This window comes from Corvus kubaryi, unplaced genomic scaffold (genome assembly GCF_017639235.1).
Source record: "Corvus kubaryi isolate FWS band 111438036 unplaced genomic scaffold, C.kubaryi_AGA036_p1.0 split3-73, whole genome shotgun sequence".
In the NCBI taxonomy this organism is placed as follows: Eukaryota; Metazoa; Chordata; class Aves; order Passeriformes; family Corvidae; genus Corvus; species Corvus kubaryi.
In genome coordinates, this window is record NW_024582091.1 from 915,369 (window position 1) to 940,102 (window position 24,734).

General features: G+C 36.1%; 1 protein-coding gene across 17 annotated transcripts in view; it reads left to right on the forward strand.

Annotated features, from left to right (window-relative positions):
• Nucleotides 1–24,734, forward strand: part of DLGAP2 (DLG associated protein 2) — a 458,740-nt gene that overhangs the window by 205,664 nt on the left and 228,342 nt on the right. For all 17 annotated transcript variants that reach the window (XM_042016315.1, XM_042016316.1, XM_042016327.1 and 14 more), the window contains one exon: nt 16,987–17,019. In XM_042016315.1, coding sequence (XP_041872249.1) covers nt 16,987–17,019 — 33 coding nt within the window. The remainder of the gene's footprint in view (nt 1–16,986; nt 17,020–24,734) is intronic.

The window sequence follows — 24,734 nt, forward strand, 5'->3', positions numbered from 1 at the left end:
CCAAGACTGAGGCTCATGAAACAGTGTTACAAGAGCAAAAAAAATATCCTACCTAGGTCTGGGTGAAATTTGTCACATCATGAATGAGACTGGGAGAGGCTCAGTCTCAACAGCACTGGGAGTCTGGTGCTTGGGGAGTACCACTAGCACACCAAATTTTTGTCAGTAATGCAGTGTCTTGCTGCATGCTCCCATGCCTGCCAGGACTGGATGGAATATTCTAGATGGTATTTTATAAATGCCTGGAACACTAATAATGCCACTTTACTTTGTGGTACATCTATTTATTAATGTAACCTGCTATCATCTTTGCCTTCTTTTCCAGCAGCTGTGAAATGATTTGATGGTCTTAATTATTTTTCATAATAACCCCCAAATTCCTCTCTTGATTAGCTTCCTAGATGAGATTTCCATTTAGTATATATTCTCTAACTTGGTGTTTGGTTTCCCTGCTAATTATCTCACTTTTTTTTTTTCTGTGTTAAGCTGCATTTGCCATCTGCTCATCCAGTCAAAAAATAATGTAAAACCTTTTGAATCCGATTGCATTCTCCTAATTAATGGTTCTGTCTCCAGTTGTGTTATTACCCACAGATTGAAAGATCTTGGGCCAAATAATTAATAAAAAACCCTGTGATTCCTTTGATTTTGGGTGAGCCATGCTGATACATACCAAGATCCTGATCTTTTACTTCCTAATGTTCTGTATTTCAAGTTCCCCATGTTTCAAAATATAAACACCTGAGTCCCACTTCTCTCAGTTTTCATATACAGTATTGATGCTGCATATCCCACACTTAGACCAAGCTCCCACTGTGAATGAGTATTTCATTTAGCCATACACAGCAAGTACTCTCTCCAGAGAATTCACATGAAGTTAGTAGCACTTCCAATGAGCTTCAGCGTTTCAATAAACATGAACTGAACGCTCATTTGTGGGTACACATATGTGAACATTTGCAGATGTGTCACAATATCAATGCTTACAGCATTAAAAAACCCCAAACCAATAATGTTTTAAGTTCTCATATGTATCTTCTTGCTCTGTATTTATTGATTTTTTTCAGCTTCTCAGTGTTTCTGTATGCCATTTTGGTGTAGGTACTTTTTAAGCCTTGCGCTTGGATTCTGTAATGCTGTTACCTCCTGATACTTGTTACCTTACTGAGTTGACCCTGGCTGGATTCCAGGCAGCCACCAAAGCCTGTCTGTCACTTCCCTCCACTGCTGGACAGGGAGAGAAAATATAATGAAGGGTTTCTGAGTTGAGATAAGGACACAAAGAGATCACTCACCAAATACTGTCATGGGCAAAACAGGCTAGAATTAAGGATGTTTATTAAATTTATTACCAACAAAAACAGAGCAGGATAATGAGAAGTAAAATAAAACCTTAAAAACACCTTCCTCCCCGCCTCCCTCCTTCCCAGCTCTACCTTTTTCCCAGCAGTGCAGGGGGATGGGAATGAGGGTTATGGTCAGTTCATCATAGGTTGTTTCTGCCACTGCTAAGGGAGAGGAGTCCTTCTTCTGCTCCAGCCTGGGGTCCCTCCCACAGTAGATAGTTTTCTGTGAACTTCTCCAACTTGAGTCCATCTCACAGACAACAATCCTCCCCAAAATGCTGCAGTGTGGGTCACTCTGCCACAGGATGCAGTTCCTCAGGAACAGGCTGCTCCAGTGTGGACTACTCTCTCCACGGGCCTGCCATGGGGCCACAGCCTCCTCTCAGGCATGCATCTGCTCCTGTGTGGTTCTCCTCCATGGGCTGCATGTGGATCTCTGCATCCCCACGGATCTCCATGGGCTGCAGGGGCACAGCTACCTCACCATGGTCTTCACCATGGGCTGAAGAGGAATCTCAGCTCTGGTGTCTGGAGCACCTCCTCCCTCCCCCTCCTTCTGCACTGACCTTGGTGTCTGCAGAGCTGTTCCTCTGACCTGTTCTTACCCAGCTCTTGTCTGGCCACAATTACATCTGCACAGTCACTTTTTTCTTCTTCTTCTTAACTGTGTTATCCCGTAGGTGTTGCTGCCTTGGCCAGCAGCATGTCCATCCTGGAGCTGTCTGGCATGGGCTCTGCTGGACATGGGGGAAGGTTCTGGGAGCTGCTCACAGAATCCACACCTGTAGCCCCTCCCACTACCAAAACCTGGCCATGCAAACCCAATACACTTACTTGGTGAAAAGTATGTTATTTTGTGAGTTGATCTCTTCAGTTCTAGATTCTTGTTACCAAGTTCTTTCTCATGAAGACCATTCCTGTCCTTTTTTCCTGTCTGTGTATCTTTTCCTAGAGTCTATATAGGGAAAAAAAAAAAAAAATATATATATATATATATATTTTTTTTTTTTTTATGATAGACCTTTATTTCCAAATCAGCCAAATAGGATTTTGGAGCTATTAAGCTATTACAGTAAGGAGATCTACCATGCCAGCTATACAGAACTGTTTATTTCTGCTGTGGAAAAAATGTTTCATATAAGCAGAACCCTTGTAAGTTGTTAGTTTGAGCAGTGTGACTAAAATATTGTGACAAGGACATGAAACCATACAACAGGTTTAACGCAACATTTGATCTTGTGCATTAGTAATACTAGTATTATTTTCAAATGCCTTTTTAAAAGCAGAGTTTGGGCTTCTAGTTAGCTGGACAAACAAGCTGAAGAACAAAAGTTTCAAAACCATCTGAATTTCCTCAGTTCTTTTATATTCCTAATTATTTTTTCAATGGTAAGGTGCTATTGATCTCCATTTTTCTGTGTACCTAAAAGAAATATCAGTTGAATGGGAATTGTAAGCATTGCATTCAGTGCCTGCAACTTGAGGCAATGTTAGCTTGGGCATTTACCTGAGGCTTTGTTTGAGTGATTTCTTGTCCCCTCTCAAATACAATTTAACTTTTCCCCATAAATACTAGTCTTTTACAATTTTATTAATTTATTCATGCTGCAACTTATTATTCCATTACTGTAATCAAAAAATCATAAGAGAGAAAGAGGAATTCCTCATAATTGACAGAAAATTGGGTAAAGAGGAGGACAGAATAGATATTGTTACATTTCCTTTCCTTTACCTAAGAGTATCGAAGGACCTCCTAATCTGGGCCAACTTCAAAGTGGGCACATTTTAGTAAAATGTATAAAAGATTACTTTTTTCTGCTGAAATCAGTGTAAATATTTAGGTGTGTGCTTTTGTAGGTTTTGCATCACATGTAATTATGTAAAAGCATATAATTTCCCATCCAGAATTTTATTTTATTGTTGTGAAAAATCATTTAATTATTTTAATCCTATGGAATGAGATGGAACTAAAATTACAACCCTAGAGAAAATCATGTATGCTTTCAGAACATGAAAAAATAAAAATGTGTATAGAAAAGTTTTATGAATATTCTCAAAGCATTTCAATTCCTTTGCGTAGTTTAGATATTAGATGAAATTTTACTGGATTATTATGGAAATAATAAAGCTATGCTAGACAATTTATACTGTAAAACCTCATGTAAGACAAAGCATTTGTAAGTCTAATAGATAGAATTATGTCATTACTAGTACATCATACGATTAGTTCATGAAGTCTGTACAGTTGTTCAAAGGGCCTGAAATATTAACGGAAAATTATATATATTGGGAAACTTGTTTATGTTTAAACTCCATCTTAGCCAATGTTATGTTTACTGCTATTCAACCACACCGAGGTACAATAGTTTTTGAAGTCAAACAGCAATTGTCTAATTATATCACCCAATAACTAAAATGTTTTAAATAAGAAAACTTAGATAAATAGTCCTGAAAAATTGCTATGATAAATCATGGGGGGTTTTGGGTTGGTTTTTTTTTTTTTTTTTGTTTTTTTGGTTTTTTGGTTTTTTTTATGGATGAACTATTACATCTGAATGACAACTAATTTCACACGTGTGTATATCTGTTTTCTGTTGATTAGTAATTCAGGGGTGTTTCTGTGATTAAGAGAATTTATAATGCTAAATTGTTAGCATTATAAACTAGTCATTTGTGATATCTGTTTATGAGTAACTTGTGTATTATTTATAGTTTGACTATTGAAAGATGGATCATAACTTTCATTACTTGTCTCCTGCCAGGAATTCAATATTATCTTCTTGTTAAAAATAATCTCCTTAGTTTTAAATTTTCAGGAATTTTCCCTGTAGTTACATCTTGCAAATAGTTTGATGGAGGCCAGTAAAATTGTGGTAATCCCGTGTGTGTTTGTAATTTATAAACTCATGGTAGTTCTGCAGATAATCTCACTTAGGTGACTGTTTAGGGGTCAGTCAGCAGTGTTTCGTATGCTTATCTAAAAGAAATGGCTGCATTAACAACAAATTTCTCAGGATTGAAAAATTTTTTCCCTTTAAATATTCTGTCAGAAAAACACCGAGGGTGGCAGTTTCTTGGCATGACTTTGAACACTGGATCATAAGGAGAAACTATTTGATCAATCTGATTTTTCATTTTTGTATGTAAACTTACTTCCAGTGTCTTGTAAGAAAGTAGAGAACAGTTATTACTGTCTCTGTCTGGCTCTGTGGGCTCACCAAGCAGGCACGCACAAACACACGGCTAGCTTCAGTATAAAGTTGGTGACAAAAGAGATGGGATGGGTCTTTGCGTGGCATTCCACGGGAGCAGTTTATTATTTCCACACTGCGAAAGGTTCGAGGCAAAGGAGAGAACAATGGCGAACTCAGGGGTTTTATCCAGGGGCAGGGAAAAGGCGGGACTAGGGAGGGGGACCAATGGGGAAGCTCTAGGGGGGGAGGGGTGTGACAAGGGGTAGAGGCCAACAGCCAACCGGGGAAGCCAAACTGGGGTGAATTAACATAGCAGAACATGGCAGCCTGGGAGAAGCCTCTTTCTCTCACCATGACTGAAGTCTCTGGCACCAGAGACTGTCTTACCAAGAGCTCTCTGTCTCTTGTGCCACAGGCCAATCGGCCACCACAAACGTGACTATGATTATCCTAAAATTGAAAGAGGCAGTTTCAGTAGATATTTTATTTAATGCATTTGGAAAGAAAAAAAGGTAGTTCTAAAGAATAGGGACAAACTGGTATGGCTTTAAATGCAGTTGACTAATCTGAGCATTTAATATGGACTAGTGTATTTTCTGAACTTCTTTTTTCTCTCTCTCTCAAAAGTGAAGTGTAATTATACAACTCCATTTTATCTTTGACACAACAAAATGTTTATTTTCCAAAAGACAGTAACATTCAGATGGGACTATTAGTAGTGTCCTGTCCTTAGGCTAGATTGGTCAGTGGAAGATTGTTCCAGTGATGATAATGCCAGTGATTTGTACTTAATTAGCTGAGTATATTATACATTAATCTTGAGAGTTTCAATATATCAATAACAATGTCTAAAATACTTGCAAGGCTTGTGCTGGGATTCTAATTTTGGTGCTGTTTTAAAATCAGACAAAAGCATCCCATATGAGTTTTGTGTGTTTACACTTCAAGTTCCCTGAAGTTTCTAAATGACATATAGAGATCTGTGGTCCTTAGCAGTTACAACCATGGCACAGTGCTTGTTAACAATCTGTGTTTTGACCTTTCAATGATTGTGCTCTGTACATAGACTCCTAATACTGAAGATTTGGACTTCCTTGTAGCTAGCTATTAAAGCAATCACCAGACCATTGCAAAAGCATAAAGGAAGTGAAGGTCAAACCACTGGCAGTGAATTCTAGCTTGCTGCAGTAATCTAAAAGGTAATGCTAGCTGGAAGAGGTACCACTTGCTGTGTACACGATGCACTGAAGAAAGCAAGGGACTCATACAGTTGGAAAAATATAGTGATTTTTAAATCTGCTGTTATAACTTTTGCCCATTTAAAGTTGAATTAATTAGTGTTTCTGCAAAAAGATTAGACTATTTTTCAATCATTGAATTCCATATCTCAATTTAGCTTAAAATATCTTTTGCACTCTCAACTCCTATTTCTTTATTGCAATTCTACATCTTTTTGTCAAAGGATTTATCTATTATGATTAATGTTAATTTAGTTGTAACTGGAATTTTGGGGAGGTTTTGTTTATGAATGTTTGTAAGGAATGTTCACCATACAAAACCATGCATAAAAAGTTTCCAGATGTGTTCAGTTTTACACTTTGTTCCAGCATAGGGGCTTTGTACAAGTGTGGGTAAATACTTCACCAGAAAAAAGCTGGGAGCTTGAAGCTGATGCTTTTTACAGAAAACAGCAAACATTTTGTTCCTGTTTAGCTCACTGGAAAGTTTCTATAACCCCAAATAAATCTTTAATTTCTATTGTTAAAGCTAAAATTAAGCACTCTTTTTTTTTTTGAGCTTAGGTCTGAGTCCTGTAATGAGCTCTTTGTGCCTTTGTAATGGTTAAGATAAAGGTCACATTTATGTATCCAGTGAGATGGAATCATCACAATAGACCTTTTTTCCTGAGAAAGTTTAAGATGGAAAAGTAAGGATATTTTCTGTAAGTCCACTTTCAAAATTTTCCAGATTAGCTTTATTAACGCTTGTTTCTTTGGCAGCAAATACTATATAGCATAAACAGATTTTGGTTTAGTTTTTCTAAATCAGTTTTAGTGCTTCACACTTCATTTGTGCTTCTTCTGTATTTGCGCTTCAGAAGACAATATTTCTGATGGAGAGTAGAGACAATATGGAAGCTCTCCTCCTGAGATATGCAGATATTTAGAAATATCAGATCTCAAAGATTGGTCAATGCAGACATTCTCACAGTTTCAGCTCACTGCTCTTGTAAACTTTGTTCCCCTCAGCCTGTATTTAAGAAGGAACCCATAGTGGATTCCTTCTCAGGACAGTGGAAAAGTCTTACACAACCAATCAGACCTTGAGCTATGGTCTCTAGCTGTTGGCAGACACTGCCTGGCATGTCAGAATTTGCTGCTGTAAATGTCCTCAAGTAGTAATTTAGCATAAGAAGTCACTGCATATTTGGGACTGGATCAGGTCAAAGCTTTAAAGTTGGATATCACAGTCCTTTTGTGTTTGAATTTGGACCTAGAATTAGCACTTTTATAAAGACTTCAGAAGTGTTTCTGTAGCAATGAAGGCTGACTGCACAGTGGACAGCATCGGTACAGCTAGCAGGTTAAATTGAGTGATTGTTCCCCTCTTTTTGGCACTTCAGATACTGCAGTTGGAGACGGGCCCAGTTCTAGCCCTTGCTCCACCCCCACCCCAGTATAAGAAACACAGACAATTTGGACTATGTCCAGAAGATAGCCACTAAGATGGGCAGCTAGCCCAGATGAAGTATATGATGCACAAGGAGACACTGAAGAGACCTGAATTTTTTCATCCTGAGGCTTAGGAAGCTAAGAGGAGAACAGAGCTAATTGCTGTCCTCAGCTGCTTAATGGGTCATTACAGCCAGATGGAGCCAGACTGTTAATGGACATGCACAGTGTAAGGACAGAAGGGAACAGATAGATGTTGCAGCAAGGGAAATTTCAATTAGATGTGAGGTATAAACTCTTCATTGAGGGTAGTCAAACACTGGAACAGTTGCCCACAGCGACTGTTAATTCTCCTTCCTGGTGGATTTTCAAAACTTGAGCAGGCAATGCCTTGAGAAACAGAATGTTTTACATTGAAGTTGACAGCGCTCTGCTTTGAGGGATGAAGTCTGACCTCAGAATGTCTCTTCCAATCCATACTGTCCTGAGTTAATATACATTACTGACTTTATATGAAGGACATCATTCAAGTCTTGCCCAGATATGGACACATTCCCTTCAAATGCTTACATATTTTTGTAGACTTTTTATTTCAAATTACCTCCTTAAATTTGTTTTTAAAGTCAAATCCCCACTCCACTTAGATGCTTTCGAAATCTGATTCCTGTATGAAAGCAAAAAAAGGAGAAAGGAGTGAAAAAAATAAATTTAACCATCAGTATACCAGAGTATCAGAGTACATGATCTACTCTATATCTGTGCCATCCTATCCTATATTTTTTGCCATCTATCTATTTGGTTCTTTGTTATGCCATTCTCAGCTTCAATTTGTATCCTTTTCATTTGTTCTTATGAGGCTCTGAGATTATTGGTGAAATCTCTTAAAATGAGCAAAGTGAAAAAAGAGAAAAAAAGAAGACAGAAAATAGAGGAATGATGATATATATAGCCTGGGTAGTTTTGGATTAGTATACTATTGACCCTGAGTTGAACTCCAATGACACTTGCATTGACTCCAGAAGGCTTTTGGAGCAAGCAAGGTGCAGACTGTCTTCAGTTTTGTATTTCACAGCATTCTCATGGGTCATCACTCCTACAATTCTTGATCATAACCCTTACCCTCCTTGGTATTTTTCAAAAACATGCTACAATATAATTAGGGGGTGGCAAGGTTCCTCATTGTCTGTGAGGAATATGACTCACTTTAACCTTCACCACAAACATCACTAAAAAATGAGGAAAAATGAGAAGAAATACATATGGATTTGCTCTTTATGAACCTGTCACCTGGTCTTTTTTGGACACATTTGGGATATTTAGACCTTCCACTTGGATACTGTGCATTTGAAATGTATATCAGAAGTGTGATAAAGCAGATCCTTTTTATTACTATGTTTATGGCTGCTCCTCTGAAAAGAAAGCATTTGTGTCCAGATCACCAAGAGAAACATTACCTCCCTTTTTATTTCTTGCGTGGCGTGGCTAATACTTTGTTTTTTATTGCTTCAGTTATTTTTGTTTTCCTATGAAAATATTTGATTGTCTGATCCCATTTTTTTTTTCCTGAAATCTCTTTTGGCTTGGTTAATGCATGTGTAATGTGTAAACTCCATATGGAGAAGGATCTGATGTGCAACTACTGTGAATAGGTTCTGGCATTGCTTTGAGCATGAGCCTTATACTTTTATCTGGGGAAAATAATGGTCTCTGAGTTGTTGCTTTTTGCATTTTGTTGGATGTCAGTTCATTTGCTCAAAAATATACCAAGTTTGCTGCTAGGTTGGTTGATTATCTACAGGTTTAGGCTCACTCTATTTTAATAATGGCTATTCTGTATTCTATTTTTTTTTAAAGTTCTTTCAGTATCTTTACTTCTCAGGACTACTCATTTCATTTGCTCTCTCTTTCCCAGTATAGCCCAGCTGCTAGTCTCTCACAGGCAGCTAGGTTTTTCCCTATTGTATTTTTCCTATTCTTCAAAACTTTAGTAGCTATTTGATTTTCCTGACCTCAAGGCCCAGTCCGAGGCAGTAAAAGGGCTTTAGCTATAAATACCACAGTTGAAAGGAAGTATTCAAGAAAGCTGAAATTGCAAGTGCAAGGGAATCTCATCTTTAGAATGGTCATACAATGATCAGCAGTGAGAGGCAGGCAGGAAAGTAGGCTCTTACACTCAGCAAGAAGTGATTGTAGAAATAGTTTCAAAGGAACTAAATACATTTATTTGCTATATCCGCAACAACTCTAAACAATTGTTGTGATTATATTTTTCAGCCTGTTCTGCATGATGAAGTGACTTGTTTTTCTGAGTTAGAAAAGAACCACAGAAAAACAAAACAAGTTTCAAGATAGACAGATATGTTTACATGTAGATACCCAGATGTAAATGTGTGGTTTTCTTTTGCTTGAAGTTATTTTTATTTCCTCTATAACTGTTCATGGAAATGGGCTCAAACAATATCTGAGTGCAAAAATACTTGCTTTCTCTTCCTATTGTGCTATTTATCAGCACTCAAAATACTATAAGAAATACAGTGGTTTTGTGTAGCATAATTTTGATTATTTTTTCCACTTCATAGTTTCAAACAAGAAGTTGTAAAAAGCACCTCGAATGCTTTGTGGATTTGGATTACATGAATAGGGTTCATACTGCAAAAGTGCATCAACAAAGTATCCTTGACTTAATTTCATTCTTAAGATGGCAACTGATCCAGGTACCTCTATTAAAATTTCTGTCCAAAAGGATGGGCAACATATCATTTGAGTAAAGAAAATAGTGCTATCTTAAATTAGGCCAATAGCCTTCTTAGAAATATGAGAAATTGTCAGAGGGTAAATATTTTTCTGTGCCAGGAAGTCAAAGGGTTTTGGTCATGTGGGGCACTTATACCTTCAGGATATGGCTAAGTTGGAGAACCGCAAAGATGAGTATTACACACCATGACTAAGAGAAAAACTGAGGAGTTAGAATAGACAAAAAAAAAAGAACCTTAAGGAAATATGTATCAATGAGATATTATTATTTTTTTCCCTGAGTGCATTAAACATTTTATTCTCCATCTGAATATGGAGGGTTTTATTCCCTGTCATTGGAGTCTTTAAAGCACATTTTCGGAAAAAAATCTGTAGGTGAAATTTGTAGGACTTTGTAGAAGAAAAGGCTAGTTGGTTTTTGTAGATGTTTCTCAATACCTTACCTAAATAAGTGGCTGAACACGGAGCAGGAGACCTCCAAAGGATTTGCTCTAGCGTCAGTGTGGAACAAAGAGGATATTGTGAATGGATAATCTTGGTGGACATGATAAAATCTTGCAGTTTATCCTACAGGTCTGTCACATTGATATTTCAGCAGGTGATACTGTGCAATGGTGAGATATCAACAGGAGGAAAAAACTACAGATAAAGCAAAAGGTGTAGGAGAGAAAATACACGTGAGGAGAGAGAATGGAAAACATAGTTCATAATACTGTCAGTTTTTGTTGGTGCTGTTATAGCCATGTTTAGATACAAATTTTGGATTAAACTCCTTAAAATTATTAGTTTCACAGTTGACCCTTAAATTATGCTTTGCTTTTCAGCTGCACTAAATCTCAATATAATGCATCGCTACTCTATGTCTCTTTGCGTGTCACAGAATTCTGTTTCATTAACATCAGTAAAACGATGTAAAGAGACTGATGACATAGTGTACTGATGGAAATGAAACAGTTGTGTTTCTTGCCATTAGAACCAAAATCTAAAGAACTATCTGCTAAGTTTCCTCTTGAAAATTGGTCTGTCTTTTCTTTGTTATTATTATTATTTTGAAAAATGAAGGGGGTAAGGGAAATTGAGTAGTTTTCTATGGGGTAAACCGTATTTCCTTATTTCTATGTGAAACAAAAATATTTTCCAGTTTTCATCTGATGCATTGAACTCTGGATTCAAATAGGAAGTGATATTCAGTAATAGTATGGTGCTATCTGCTTTTTTTGGCCAATCAGTAAATAGATTTAGTGGGGGGGGGGAAGGAAAAGCAATAGAGAGATATAAGCAATAGAGAACATACATGTTTCTAATTGAAATTTAAAATAATATAGGCAGCACAGAAGAGCTTTGAAGGGTATCTGGAAATAGCAGATGAAAAGAGAGACAAAAAGGCATGCTACACAAATGAGGGGTAAATACAAAACTGGATACATGTTTTATTTTTCAAAGGCTAGTCAGAAGTGCTGACCTCAGGCATTTTCTGAATGCAGTGCTGAGGTGACAAGTTATCCCCAGTGCTACTTCTCACCTTCGCATATTATTTCTCACCATATTGTCACTTCCATAAAACCTGATCAAAACTCATCCAGATTGGACACCATAATCTGGATAAACCCCTGTTGAGTGCATATTGTACAGTAAAGTGTAGTGTTAAGTACCTTCAAGTATTTTCTTTAACTAAAAATATTACTGATAGGTGGTGTCTTAATCCTATTACATTATATAGCTTGCATGGATATTTTGATTTGTAATTTTTTTTACCAGCAATTTTGTGTATTTCACCTGGCCCTTATATTGCTTTCCTTACCATACCTCTTTATCATAGATTTGATTGTACTTGCACCAGCCATACAAGAAAAGTATATACAAAGAACAAAAGGTGAACACGTTTAGCAGAATAATTTATTTTCTTTCTGATTTAAAATTGAATGTTTAACTCAGCTTTTTTTCGAGAAATAATGTTGGCATTTATATGTCTGTGTGGGAACTCATGCCTTCTGACCAATGAATCAATATGATTACGCAGAAGCATCTTATTAAGATGCACTCCACTCACATATCTCACAACTTTGGCATAATACCCTACTTATACACTTTGCTTACTTATACATTCTACCTGTTTATACATACTTATACATAACCTATACAGTTCACTTACTTATACATTCTATAACTTATAACTTCCACATATCACACTACTTACCTTTTACAACTTCTACATAATACAGTACTTATGCATTTTTCTTGCCTATCTTATACTACTTATACGTATACATATTACTCTACCTATACATTTTACAACTTTTACACAATGCAGTACGTATACATTTTGCAACTGCTGTGCATGAGATCTCACATTGCTTGATTGGTTTCTCTATTTTGTCCATGAGCTCCACACACACTTTTCTGATAATATGATTGGTTTTACCCTAGTGCAGCACAGTCCTTTTTTATCTATTCCTTGCTGTCTGGGTATTTAGTTTTTCAGCTTCTTTCTCAATTCTTTTCCAATTTAGTACAGTTTACCTTTCAGTCCTTGATGAATTCCTGAGGGCTCTAACAGGTGGGGCTCCTGATCCAGGCAAGCAGCATCAAGATGATGACAGCAACAAAACCCACCCAGTGATCAGCAGCCAAGTTAGTCCAGGAAATCCAAACAAAACAGCAAAGAACAGGGAGCAGATATAAGCCTACCCCACCTCTCCCCTCAAACCTTCAGACTGGAGCTGAAACCCCTCTTGGGGCTGATGTGCTGCAGCTGAAGGTGGAAAGGCCAGCTGAAGCCAGTGAGGGTAATACCAGCCTGGTCCCACTCTGAGGGCTCTGGAAAAAATAACTAAAAATGGTTTGGCTGGGGCACACTATCAAGGTTCAAATACTCTACAACATGTCTGGGTTTATTATTTTTGGTTGTTCTTATCTTTTAGGTTAAACAAGAAAAACTATAAAAATGAAATACATTTCATAATATTTAGAGGGAAAAAAGATACTGTGTCTTCATGATAAATTTGTTTCTTCAAAAGATCTTTCTTATGACCTATTTTGTCAGCAAGTTCTCGTATCTAGGAAGATTATTTCTGTTGGATAGACAGTTTCAAAATGACAGGGTGAGATTAATAATATAAATACAAGTTTTCCTTGTTCTATTGATTTATTGGGTCCTAAATCTCTGAACACTCACCTGTATTAGTCATTTTACTATTGAGAACTATGAAAAAAAGCTACTCAGATGTATGAGTGTTTGCAAGAAGGAGCACCTTTGTTAAGTGCAATTGATTAGCAACATACTACAAAGAAAGAATACCTCCTGTGAAAGTATCACTGTAATACTTTGGGTGGATCAGATACATACAGCATAATCCATTCCTAGTAACTGTGCAAGGGAGAAGCTTAAGAAATATCTTTGTCTGAAATGTGGTCATGTCCCTGCTTCTATTCCATCCACTTCCACATTTTATCCATCATGGGTGTAGGAAAGTTACTTGTCTGAGGCCATAATTTCATGTACATTAGCACTGCTATAATAGGTGGAAGACTTGCATCAGGGGACTCATCTTATTAAGACTTGATATACTAGTTTATTTTTTTCTGAATGAACATGAATACTAAGCTACGTATGAGTGAATAGACAGTATTCTCATTGCAAACAGGTAAAGTGTGTGCTGGGCTGTGTCAGGATGAGTATGATTAGCAAGTTGAGAAGGTTATTACTTTCCTCTGGTTCTGGATGGAGCAAAAGTCACTTTGGCAATGCTGAGTAAAATAACAAGGAAAAATGGCCACAAACTGCGTATCAAGAGATTCAAAGACAGCTTAATGAGGCTGATGCAGTGCTGGAGCAGGCTGCTCATTGGGGTTGTGGAATCTCCATCCTTGGTGACTTTCAGGAATTGACTATTAAGCCCCAGCAGAGTTGAACTTGTGCTGGCAAAAGCCCTTCTCTGCTCTCAGTGGGAGGCTGAATTAGTTCCCTATAATAACATTTCTCTTTTGCAGCGAATGTTATTATGAATTCTAAGACCTTTTACAACATAAAAAAGTAAAGTAATGGGTAATTAAAAAAAAGGTGACTTCTTGAATTTGATTTCATGCTACATAATTTTCTAAGGTGGATTAGGTGGCTGTTTCTTTCTGCTCATTGGTAATTTTTGAACACTAATGCTGATACACCAATTTTGGGTGAGATGGATCTAAGCCTAAGCAATGTAATTTCACCTGATGGAGTGGTAGCTTTTTACACTGTTGTCATGTCCTTCATTGTCATCTGCCCCCAGAACTGAAATTAAAATTAGAAAAAATTAGTACAGGTGTTTAATATTGAGCCATCTTCCAGAAAGATCTTTTCTACTAAGATACAGCAACTTCATTACAGAGAAAAGAAGTTAAAATAAGTGTCAAGTCATAGCTTCTTAACAGCATTTTAACATTTCTGTATTTCCATATAATGTAAATCTACCGATAATTGATTGCCTTGTGTATGTTTTATGTGTTGTGATTTTGGAAAATGAGGGCATGCAGTCTCTCAACAATAGCCATAGAATGTACAGATCTAAACAGACTGTATAGAGAAATAATTATTTCTGTCTCTCTCACACACACAGTCTCTGTGGAAAACAGGGCTCTGTACAACCTCCTTGTCACGTTGTTTACATGCCTACTAGAAGTGGTTGTGTTTTTCTTTGTCACTCAATATTTATGTGTCAAGCACAACGACAAGGGTATGTAGTTTGCCACCTCAGTGGCAAACTACAGCAGAGAAATTCATAAACAGAAGCTTACTGGTGAATTATCCACATCTTCTTATTAGTGTAGAGAGAGACGTGCTGCTGTCAGTTTGAAATGATTCCCAGCCTCTGGAAGGCATAAAAACAAAATTCCCCCATGGAGTCTCCCCAGGCATGCTGAGATAGGAGGATACCTGGGTTGCCCAAAGATATGGGACCTTAAAGAAACATCTGAAAAAAGTCCAAAAAAACAGTAGTCTGGCAGGATAGGGCTGACATCTCTCTAGCTTTTGACAACTTTCTGGCACTAATTGTAGCTGCAAGCCTTATTTTGCGGATAGACTATCTAGCCTGCTGCAGACTTGTAATATTGGCACTAATTTATGTTTATGAGGAAAAAAGAGGGAAGCTAGTAATTTGTGCTGTTGAGTGGGGACCTTTGGAAGATGGTGTTTGGAGGTACAAAATATGTCAGGCAGACTCCTTGGATTGTAAAAAACTGGTGAAGCAGCAGTTAGCAGAACATAGAGGATCAAAAAAAAAAAAAGTCCAGAAACCAAGTCTCGGCTTGTTCTTCCTTATCAATCAGGATAACAAACTGCACACAGGCAGACAGCCCATCTCAGTAAAGCCTCAGAAAGCCTTCGAGTTAAACGTGAAAAAAATATCTTCTGAGATCCTTCCTCTGCATCACTTTGTCTTGTGGCAAGTGCATTTTTCATCCAGAATTGAAAGAAACTGGCTTGACTTACCTGTGACCAGGCTTTCTGTGCTCTTCACTGGAGGTTTTCTCAAGCCTGCTGTTGGGATTTTGTTTCTAGTTTGTCAGCTCTGCTGGGGACACTAATAAGTCTGTCGATACAAGCTTTGACTACATGTTTCTTGGTGCTGAACTGCATCAAATTTCTTTCCTCTTATCATGCAACTTTATGGCTTTCTAAAAGTTGTGATCCACCTGTCAGCAGCAGAGCTGCCTGGTAAAACTTATTTTTTCTCATTCCTTTCCCATATGCATGCCACAGCCTCTAGCAGTAGAAAAATCCCAATGATTAAAGTGTTTAAAATATATGACAGATGTAGGGTCAAGTGCCATTGCAACACTGGGTTACTGTGAGACAGCTTCTTATGTGTATGGAGAAAGTACTACTAAATAACTGGCAGTGTCACAGCAGTGCTATAGAGGTCAATCTGCTCAGTGCACATTTGTGTTTCATGTTGTATTTTTCTGTCATTTTTTGCCTTTGAGTGAAGATCACAGCTAAAGTCCAATCTTCTATTTGCTGTTCAAGGTGGACATAATTTCAGCAAGCTTTTGTAGTGGACTTCGATTTGCCAGGCATATTAAACTGCTTTTTGTACTGATTTTATATTAAAAGGTATACACACACGTGTGTGTGTGTGCCTGCATATATATTTGCTTCAGCATATTTGTTGCTGTTGGAGATGTCGTTTTTCACCTGAGGGTTAAAATGAAGATTTCAGAGATTTGTGATATAAAATACACTGTACTTTCTTGTTCTAGTAGGACTTTTAACAGTATATCAGAATTATCTGCCAACATGATTACATTCCCTGGAATTTCAATTGATTTTGGTATTTGGATTCTAAACAGTAGCCTTGTTTTACTGACTCCTGAAGCAGCTCGGTCTCAAGAGATACTTCAAAATATTTCCTCCATGTTTCCATATATTTGTACATTGTGCAAAAAAGATTTTAAGACAACCAGCTTCCAAATACTGGTGTGTAGATAAAATAGTAACTGCACATTTAGAGATTGTTTGTTTGTTATGATGGAGTTTTGTTGCCTTCGTTTCTATACTTGAATATTTTGCAGAGTATAACTGTACATTTGAATGACTGTTTGACTTCTCTTGCCTGGGAGGACTTGGGAGTATTTTATGAGAAAGGAATATAACTCTATTACTGTTTGCTACCTCCAAAAGTAAAATATTAGCAGGCTTAAACTTTTGATTTGAGTGACTATTATCACTGCAGTATTGTACATATAAAAATACAAAAAAGTCATGTGGAAACAAAAAGTCCTGCTACATGAATGCAATCAGCTGGTCCCTGAAGATGATAGTTATATAAATGTAACTAAACATTTATATAGCTCTATTTTAAAATTCTTCCTGGAAAAATCCTTTTTTAAAAAAATTATTTTCCAGCTGTTAAGAAATGTGTGCTGAAAATAGAATTTCATTTTTTGTGCTAACTTCAAGTTCTCCAAGTTTTATTATATTTGGATATAATTATGACATCTTAAAATAAAGAAATTATAATTTTCTCTTTTTCTTTGCAGAGTCACAGTGTACACTCTGTGGGGAGCCTGAAGGTGAGTGTGTTTTCCTACTAATATTTTTTAAAGCAGCTAGAGGTGAACACTTGAATCTAATGATACTTGTGCACAATAGATTGGAAATAGTACATGAATGACGGAAACTAATGAAAAACATTCTACCCTATGTTAGATACAAGAAAAGATTTGAATTAAGCTGAGTAAAGCACAGCACATGCTCCAGGTAGAAAATATCTTAAGGGAAAAATATTCCATTAGAACAAATTGAAATATTTACTTCTTATTCTTTTGTGTGTTTGTCAAACTAATTTGGCAGTAAGCAAGAGTGTAAAGAGACATTTAAGGACATCAATCTGAGCATGGAAAACAAAGAGATTGGACATAAAAAGAAATGAAAAATGTTTTTAGATTTGATACTACATTTACAGAGAGGTTAACACATTTTAGCAGGTGAGGTGAATAAATACTCCTTCTGAAATAAAGATAATTAAGCAGTAACTTACGCAGCTCAAATACGTATCCACATGACAGTGTTTGTTGGTTTGTTTTGTTAGGGTTTTTTCCAAGTGGCTAATTAAATGCCAAGATGAGACCCACATTTTACTTAAATGAATGCTGAAGCAATGAAATTATGATTTTTAAAGTAGGCTATTATTGAGGAAAAAATCTCTAATTTATTTATTTATTAACATTGGTGCTGTTTTAAAAAAAATGTTAAAAGGTTGGCCTTAGTTTGAAATCAACCACCTGGAGTCTTTCTAAGAAACAGAGTTCAAAATAGTCAATGTAAATCCTGGAGTGAAATATATGAACTAAAAAATAGGCTGTTTCCAAAGACATTCAGCTTTATATCTTGAATAGTTGCTGAAAAAGAAGTTTCAGCTTCTAATGTTTTATAAGTTTAGGAGGGAGAAGTTATTAAGATACAAAGCCAGGAAGTGGAAGGCTTTGAGACCTTGCATCTAGGGAAATAACTCAGTAAATTAAATAATAATTATCTCCTTCTCCTTTGTTATCTACTGACAAATAACTATTTTAGAAATTTGTTTTGACTGTATTCCTTTAATAAACAGTCAATTGTAGATTTTTTAAATTTTCTTTGTCCTTTATTTGATAAATTTATAATAGTACAGATACATGTATGAAAAGGAAAAATGAGATTGGTGTTTGTTTGCCTTTCCTGAGATATTTCTCTCCTGATAAGTTTGGCCAGCTGTAAAGTTATGCATTGGATTAGTTCTGTTTTATTATATGCTGTGTCTGCTTTGTAACAATAGTTCTCCTTTCTTTACATTACTGCTCTTTCGTACCTCTTCGGTTTTGCAAATATTAATAAATATATATGGACTTTGTAAAAAGAGAATTAAAAAAGAAGGGTAATATTTTTTTTAACATTTATATGACTAAAAAGCCACAATCAAAAGATAACTAGAAGTGAACTTTCCCAGGAGTGAATGTCTTCTGGATCACCTGTCTCTCCTCTAAAACACAGTCTTAGTGGAATGCTAATTATTAATTCTCTTCCTCAGTTTTAAAAATATTGACATAAGTGTCATCTTTGATTAGTGACAAGACTTAGAATCTGAACTTTTTTACATGCCAGATTAGCACAAATTCTTATCTAGCACTGAACATTCACAGAAGTTTGATATGTGATTTTGTGATGAAGAAGCAGTTGCTCTGTAGATATGACTTTAGTTTTTAGAAGGCCATTCTAAGAGAAACTTCATATCTCTGTTGTATAAACCAAACCAAAACAAAAAAAACCCTCAAAAAATATCCTTTTCCTATGCAATGTTCTATAAATTCTATTGTGGTTTCATCATAGATAAGAGAAGGGAAGAACTGAAAAATCAAGTTTTTGCAGTGTTCTAGGTATAATTTCTGACTTTTCTCTGTAACCTTCTCCAGAAATTTGAGATACTTTGTGGCTTGTAGTTTGGATTTTTGGAATTTGAGGAAAATTCAGAGAATATCACTTAAAGTTAGATACTGTTTGCCTCCAAGTTCCTTTTTTTCCCCTTCCTTATCAGATAAAAAAACCCCAAAGTTCATTAAGTGCCTTAAAGTATTTCAGTATATCAAGGTGAATTTGCAGAGATACAGGACAGACATGCCACAGTGTAGTCCTCCTATACTAGTTTCCAAAGTGTTAAGCAGAGATTCATTTGAGAAATAGTAGATGTGGGGAAATCTCCCCGGCTTGGCTGAGAGGAAGACAGTGTTTCACATCTTATGTCTTCCAAGTTCCTCTGAAGCTGTTTATGCCATTTCTTGAAAGACCTGCAGGCAGCTAGGTGTGAGTTTCATGCTCTGCTTTCTGTAACAGAGGTGACAGAATGGAAGCATTTTGCAAGCCTCAAATTCTGCTTGTCAAATTGGTCAACTGCGGTCTCACTGTTCTTGTTACAGTTCATCCTTTTTCTAACCATCACTCCCCTTTCAAGACCAGTGGTTTTGTCCTGGATTCTCTAAGTGTCATAAGAATGACTGTGTAAAACAGAGCTCTGTGCTGGGAGCGCTTTGCCAAGTTTTTAGCAGTTAGTGCTGCACTGCAGGAAGCAAGTGCATTTATCTGCATGCACATTGTTGCGCAGGTGGGGAGCAATGTGGGCGCATATTTTGTGGAGTGAAAATGTATCAGATATGGAAGGAAGATATAAATTATGAGAGTAAAGATTTCTCATTTCAGTGTTTTTCCTGGGAACTTGTGGTTCTGCAGTTAAATGTGTCATGTGTCCTCCTTTTCATCTATCTAAAGAGAATGAGTTGGACAAAGCCGAAATCTCTGTTTGAGAGTAAGTCTTTTGTATGAGCTGCAAAGGCTTGTGTGTTCTGTTTCAAAAATCATGGGTTTGCTGGGTTATTGATAGTGTGCCAGCTACCATTCCTCTCAGTGTGGGATATTTGAAGACCGTCAGGTGTTTTTTTTATACTGCGAGGAAACTAAAGTTGCCAAATCCCGTTAGTGTGGCTACTTCAAGCTGATCCATCATCTGGAAACGCAAGAGCAGCAATGACGTTTTCAGAGAGGTGACAACAGCTACCTTTGGTGAAGAGATCTGCAGTTGACAGATTATGTTGTCATAGTAAACATTGTTGGGTTGTTCTTTGCTTTATTCCTGCTCAGATTTTAAGTGAGGACAGCATGTTACAGGCGTGTGTCTAGCTCAGTCTTTGACACAGCTGAGGTACTCTGACACACCGGTGTAGTCATGAGAAGTTTCAGGAACAAGTATCCCCATTAATCCTCTAGCAGATGTTTCTGTTCTTTCTAAATCTTTGTACTTATTCACAGAAGGTTTTGGAAGGACTGTATGATCAAATTTAATTTTCTATATTATCAAAGCAGAAAACAAAAAGACTTTTGGTGGCAGCCAAGGTTTCAGTAGACCACTCTGTCTTCTCAAAGCCTATGCAAATGAAAGCTTTTCTTACAGGCATTTTTAATATCCTTCATAACTCCAGTAGCATCTTATTCTTTCTGTAATTTTACCAGGCAATTCAGATTCTTCCTCAGTGTCTCAGATCTCTTTTGAGCTGTGGTATACACCCACAGTTTGAATTAAGTTCACCCATTACTTTTTGCCAGTAACTGGCACAAGAGCTGGTTGGGTTTGTGGTAGCAAACTTTAAATAGTGAGTCTTTTAATTAGTAAAAGAAATATTCTGTGCAAAATGAGACCTTAGAGGAGACCTATTTCTTAATGTATCTCACATTGCACATTGGGATTTTTTTCCTAAACTTGCTTTTCTCTTAATTTAAACAGTTAAGAGTTCATGCAGCCAATGCATAGATACTGCATGACTCCAAATATCAAAAGATTCAGAAACTTCTCACAATTATATTTCATCTGATAATAAATCCAGTTGTCAGAAGTTTAAGATGTTTTTTATTGTTGATTTAAATTTTTTGAGCTAAGATGCCCATATAATTTTGTCTTTCTCTGAGAAAAAATATTTGTGCAAAATTTTTAGCAGTTACAAGAATGCTAGCATATGTCACAGATTTACCTTTACAGAAGTTGATGTCAATTAATTGTAGAAGGATTTTTAATATGATTAATAGTGGAGGATGAATTTAATTTATTTTTATTCTGATTTTATTTAGTAAAAGAAGTTTTGAATGTTCTGAAATAAAAACAATTGTACTGTTTAGTTATATTTGCTCACATGATGCATAAAATATTTAGTAGAATTTGGGAAATACAGAAACATTAATAAATAGTTGACAATAGTAACAACAAAAAAACTCTATATTCCTTGATGAAAAAAATGTCTTTTTCAGAAATGTCAGTGTTAGACACGTGTTTATTTCAGGTGCTGTCAGCTTTGGTGCCTTCTGTGCTCTGGTTAGTGCTAGTGTGTTGGAGTTTGGGGGGAAATAAGTCTGGTTTTTTGATTTCTTTTTGTTGGCCTGTTTTATTTTGTTTGGTTGAGGGTTTTTGTTTGGTTTTGGTTTTATTTTTCCTCTTTGAATAAAGGATCTCGAGAGTAGGTAGTTCGAAAAAATACCCTAAACTTGGCAATATGTCTTAATATTGATGATATTCCATCCATGTAATTCTGGCTCTGAATATAAACATTTCCCCTGGTATCTCGTGGAAAACTATTGCAGGCATATTAATAACTCCAGAGAATTTCCTTAATCTTCATTTTGCTAATCTAAACATTTAGTAATCCACACTGAGAACTGACAGTTTTGCCGCTGCTGGCAATGACTTTCAAGAGTCCTGTAGTCTTAAGTTTTTATACTTCTGCTGTATTTAGTAGACCAACAATTACCAGTAATAAAATAAAAGTTGTCTGAGGAAGAAAAGTACATTTCACAACACATAATCCTTACATTTTAAGGAAACAATAATAGATAATAAAATATACTTTGCCTAATTTTAATATTTCTTCTTTTCCCGCTACTTATAAAAAAAATCACAATTTCTTCACATGAGGTTTCTTATTTTGTATATGTACCATGAAATACTTAAATAGATTATGGTTCCTGCTATCAATATAATTATAATTCTTAATTATTACCTGAAGTGATTGAGACAATGCTGAGTTTATTCAGTCATGTATGAAAAATTTTATGTAAATATAGGGTCAAGGTCTTCAATCTTTCTGCTTTGATCTATTTGTACAGCAACACCTTGGTTTTCATAAGCAGACACATTTGTGTGCCTGTGTGAACTTCCTTGCTAGCATTTAAATAATAATAAATTAAATTACTGGTGGTATGAAACTTCCTCCTGATCCAAGTATTTTTAATAAACATTTTTTAACACTTTAGTTGCTACTCTCAAAGTGATTTGATTTGTCATTTTTATAGAAACTTTTTCAAGTTTCACAGAATTGTATTGCTGTCATACTCCATTGGGTAGTCTGTAAACATTGAACTTTCTTTTTACAAAAACATGCAAGTTAGTGTTTTTAAAAATAACCTGCAAAATTTGGAGATTGTATGAACCTAAATTCTTTTTTTTTTTTTAATCTCTTTCACTGGGCTAATGTGTGAGATTCTACTAATTAATTTCTTTAAGATACCCAGTTAGAGTATATTCACAATGGGCATTGTTCTTGGACTATAAAGTGATGTGATGTATGTTGTGATTTTTAGGAAAGAGTTACAGTATTTTTTTCTTGAAACAATATTGAACCACATGTTGCTACTGTATTTTCATGTTGCCTGTATTTAGGCAGACAGCAAGACTTGTCTACAGTATGTCTGCTAAAGATTTAGCTGCTGAAAAAGTTCTGTGTCTGGCTATACTTGAAATATTTGAAGATTCAATTTTGAGCTGATCATTCATACATAGTTTTAAAAGTTATATATGATATTATTAAAATGAATACTTTTGTCTATAACTAGTAATAAATCTGCCCATTTTATCTGGTTGAATTTAAATAGATAATGGTATATTCAAAAGCCTAGGTCCTATGTAAACTGAGTGTGAGATATGGTGATACTAATTTTGGTTCTTTTACAGGCTATCTTGTAGTTACTTAAGATAAAAATGTTTGAAGAAACAAATCTCATTTTGTTTTAAGAAAATAAATTATTTTCTTTAATAAAGTGTGTTCCAGGCCTTCCCTTAATTTATATTTGGAATAAATTAAATTAATTCTTCAGCTCTTTTTACTTCTCATATATACAGGAAACAGCTGTACTCAAAGCTACATTGTTATTCTTGGTTTTTTATCTGCTGATCCACTCCCCTGAGTTTTGCAAACCAAAGGAAAAAAAAAAGATTTAATTTAGATAAATCGGATGTAGTCCCAAATGCATATTCACTTCACATTATTGCGATTAAACAAACAAACAAAACCAAAGACAAGGACCATCTTCTCTCTTTTGCTCCAATATGAATGAGTAAGTGAAAAGCTGATTTGATTTCTAGGGATGAGGGGAGAAAAGTTGTCCTCAAAGGCTATAGTCAGCACACACTTAAGGCTTCATGCTTAATGCAGCATTAGAAATGTGAGTATTTCCTCTGCCAACACTGAATGAAGTTGCCAATGTAATTTGTTCCTGTAGGGGAGTAAATAGTCTCAGGACTGCAGTGTTTGCTGGAGTGGAGGCCAGTGCGAGTAAGGTCGGTGCAGCCTAGAAGATGCTGGTATTTTAAATTAGCGGCTGCATAGAAGTAGATACGTATATACACACACTTCTTTCTTCCATTTTTTCTTCTTTTGCTAACTGTTTAGCACATTTTCATATTACATGAAATGTCCTGTTTTGCGCAGTTGTTCTTATATATCAGATTGGTCTGTTGAATGTTAATTTCTGCAGGAAGATATTCCTCTTAAAGATGCTGTTTTAGATGTCTCATAAATGAAAACATTTCTTTTATAGTGTGAATGGTCTGTGCTTTCCCTCAACTTCTAATTTTCATGCTCTGCAACTCAACTGTAATACTGCTTTGTATGTATATGGAGAAGATCTCTTTATGTTGAACAGTTATGTCTACAGAATATTGCCTACAGCTTCTAGCATACTTTATGTTTTAAAAACATACTTCTGCATCTTTGTAGGATAAGAATCATGGTGGATTTCTACCTTAGCATAGAGATTTATTATTTTTTTTTAAAGGTGGTACATGTCAACATTCACTCCTTATTTAATTTACTATGGATTTGAACCAATAAAGCTGAAATAGCTGATATTATGGGTCAGATTTTTTTATTCTGCAGTATATAGATTGGCGTGGACAGTTTTCAAATTTGATTTGGCTTTCACCATATCACTCCCTGGGTCTGTCCTTTTGTCCCAGGCTCAGGGCAGGCTCAGATGGTCAGCCTGGCCACTGCAGACACCTGCTTATAAGGAAACCTGGGCCTGCCTTAGCTTGCAGTTCTATATCTAACAGGAGCCTTGTGCTACTGGGGAATTTTCAGTATCTTTGTCCTTTTCTAGGAAAAGGTGAAGCTAGTTCTATATGTAAAGTTGAACATGAGTGAGATGCAAAATGCTCTAAGTGCCACTGGATCTTCTGTATGGAAGATTAAGTTACTGTTTCTTGATCAGTGTATAATTCTTCTGGGTAGAGGGAGAGCCTTAAAAACATCTGTGATTGTAAAGTTTGAGAAGCACAGCTGTAACAGAAAGCAAAAACTTCCATTCCTATCACCACACACTGCAAGCTTCAAGACTGAATATTTCCAATCCATCTCTGAAACCCATGCACAAATAAATTACCTTATTATTATTATTGCACACATGTACATATTTCATTCTGACTGAGCAGATCATGAAT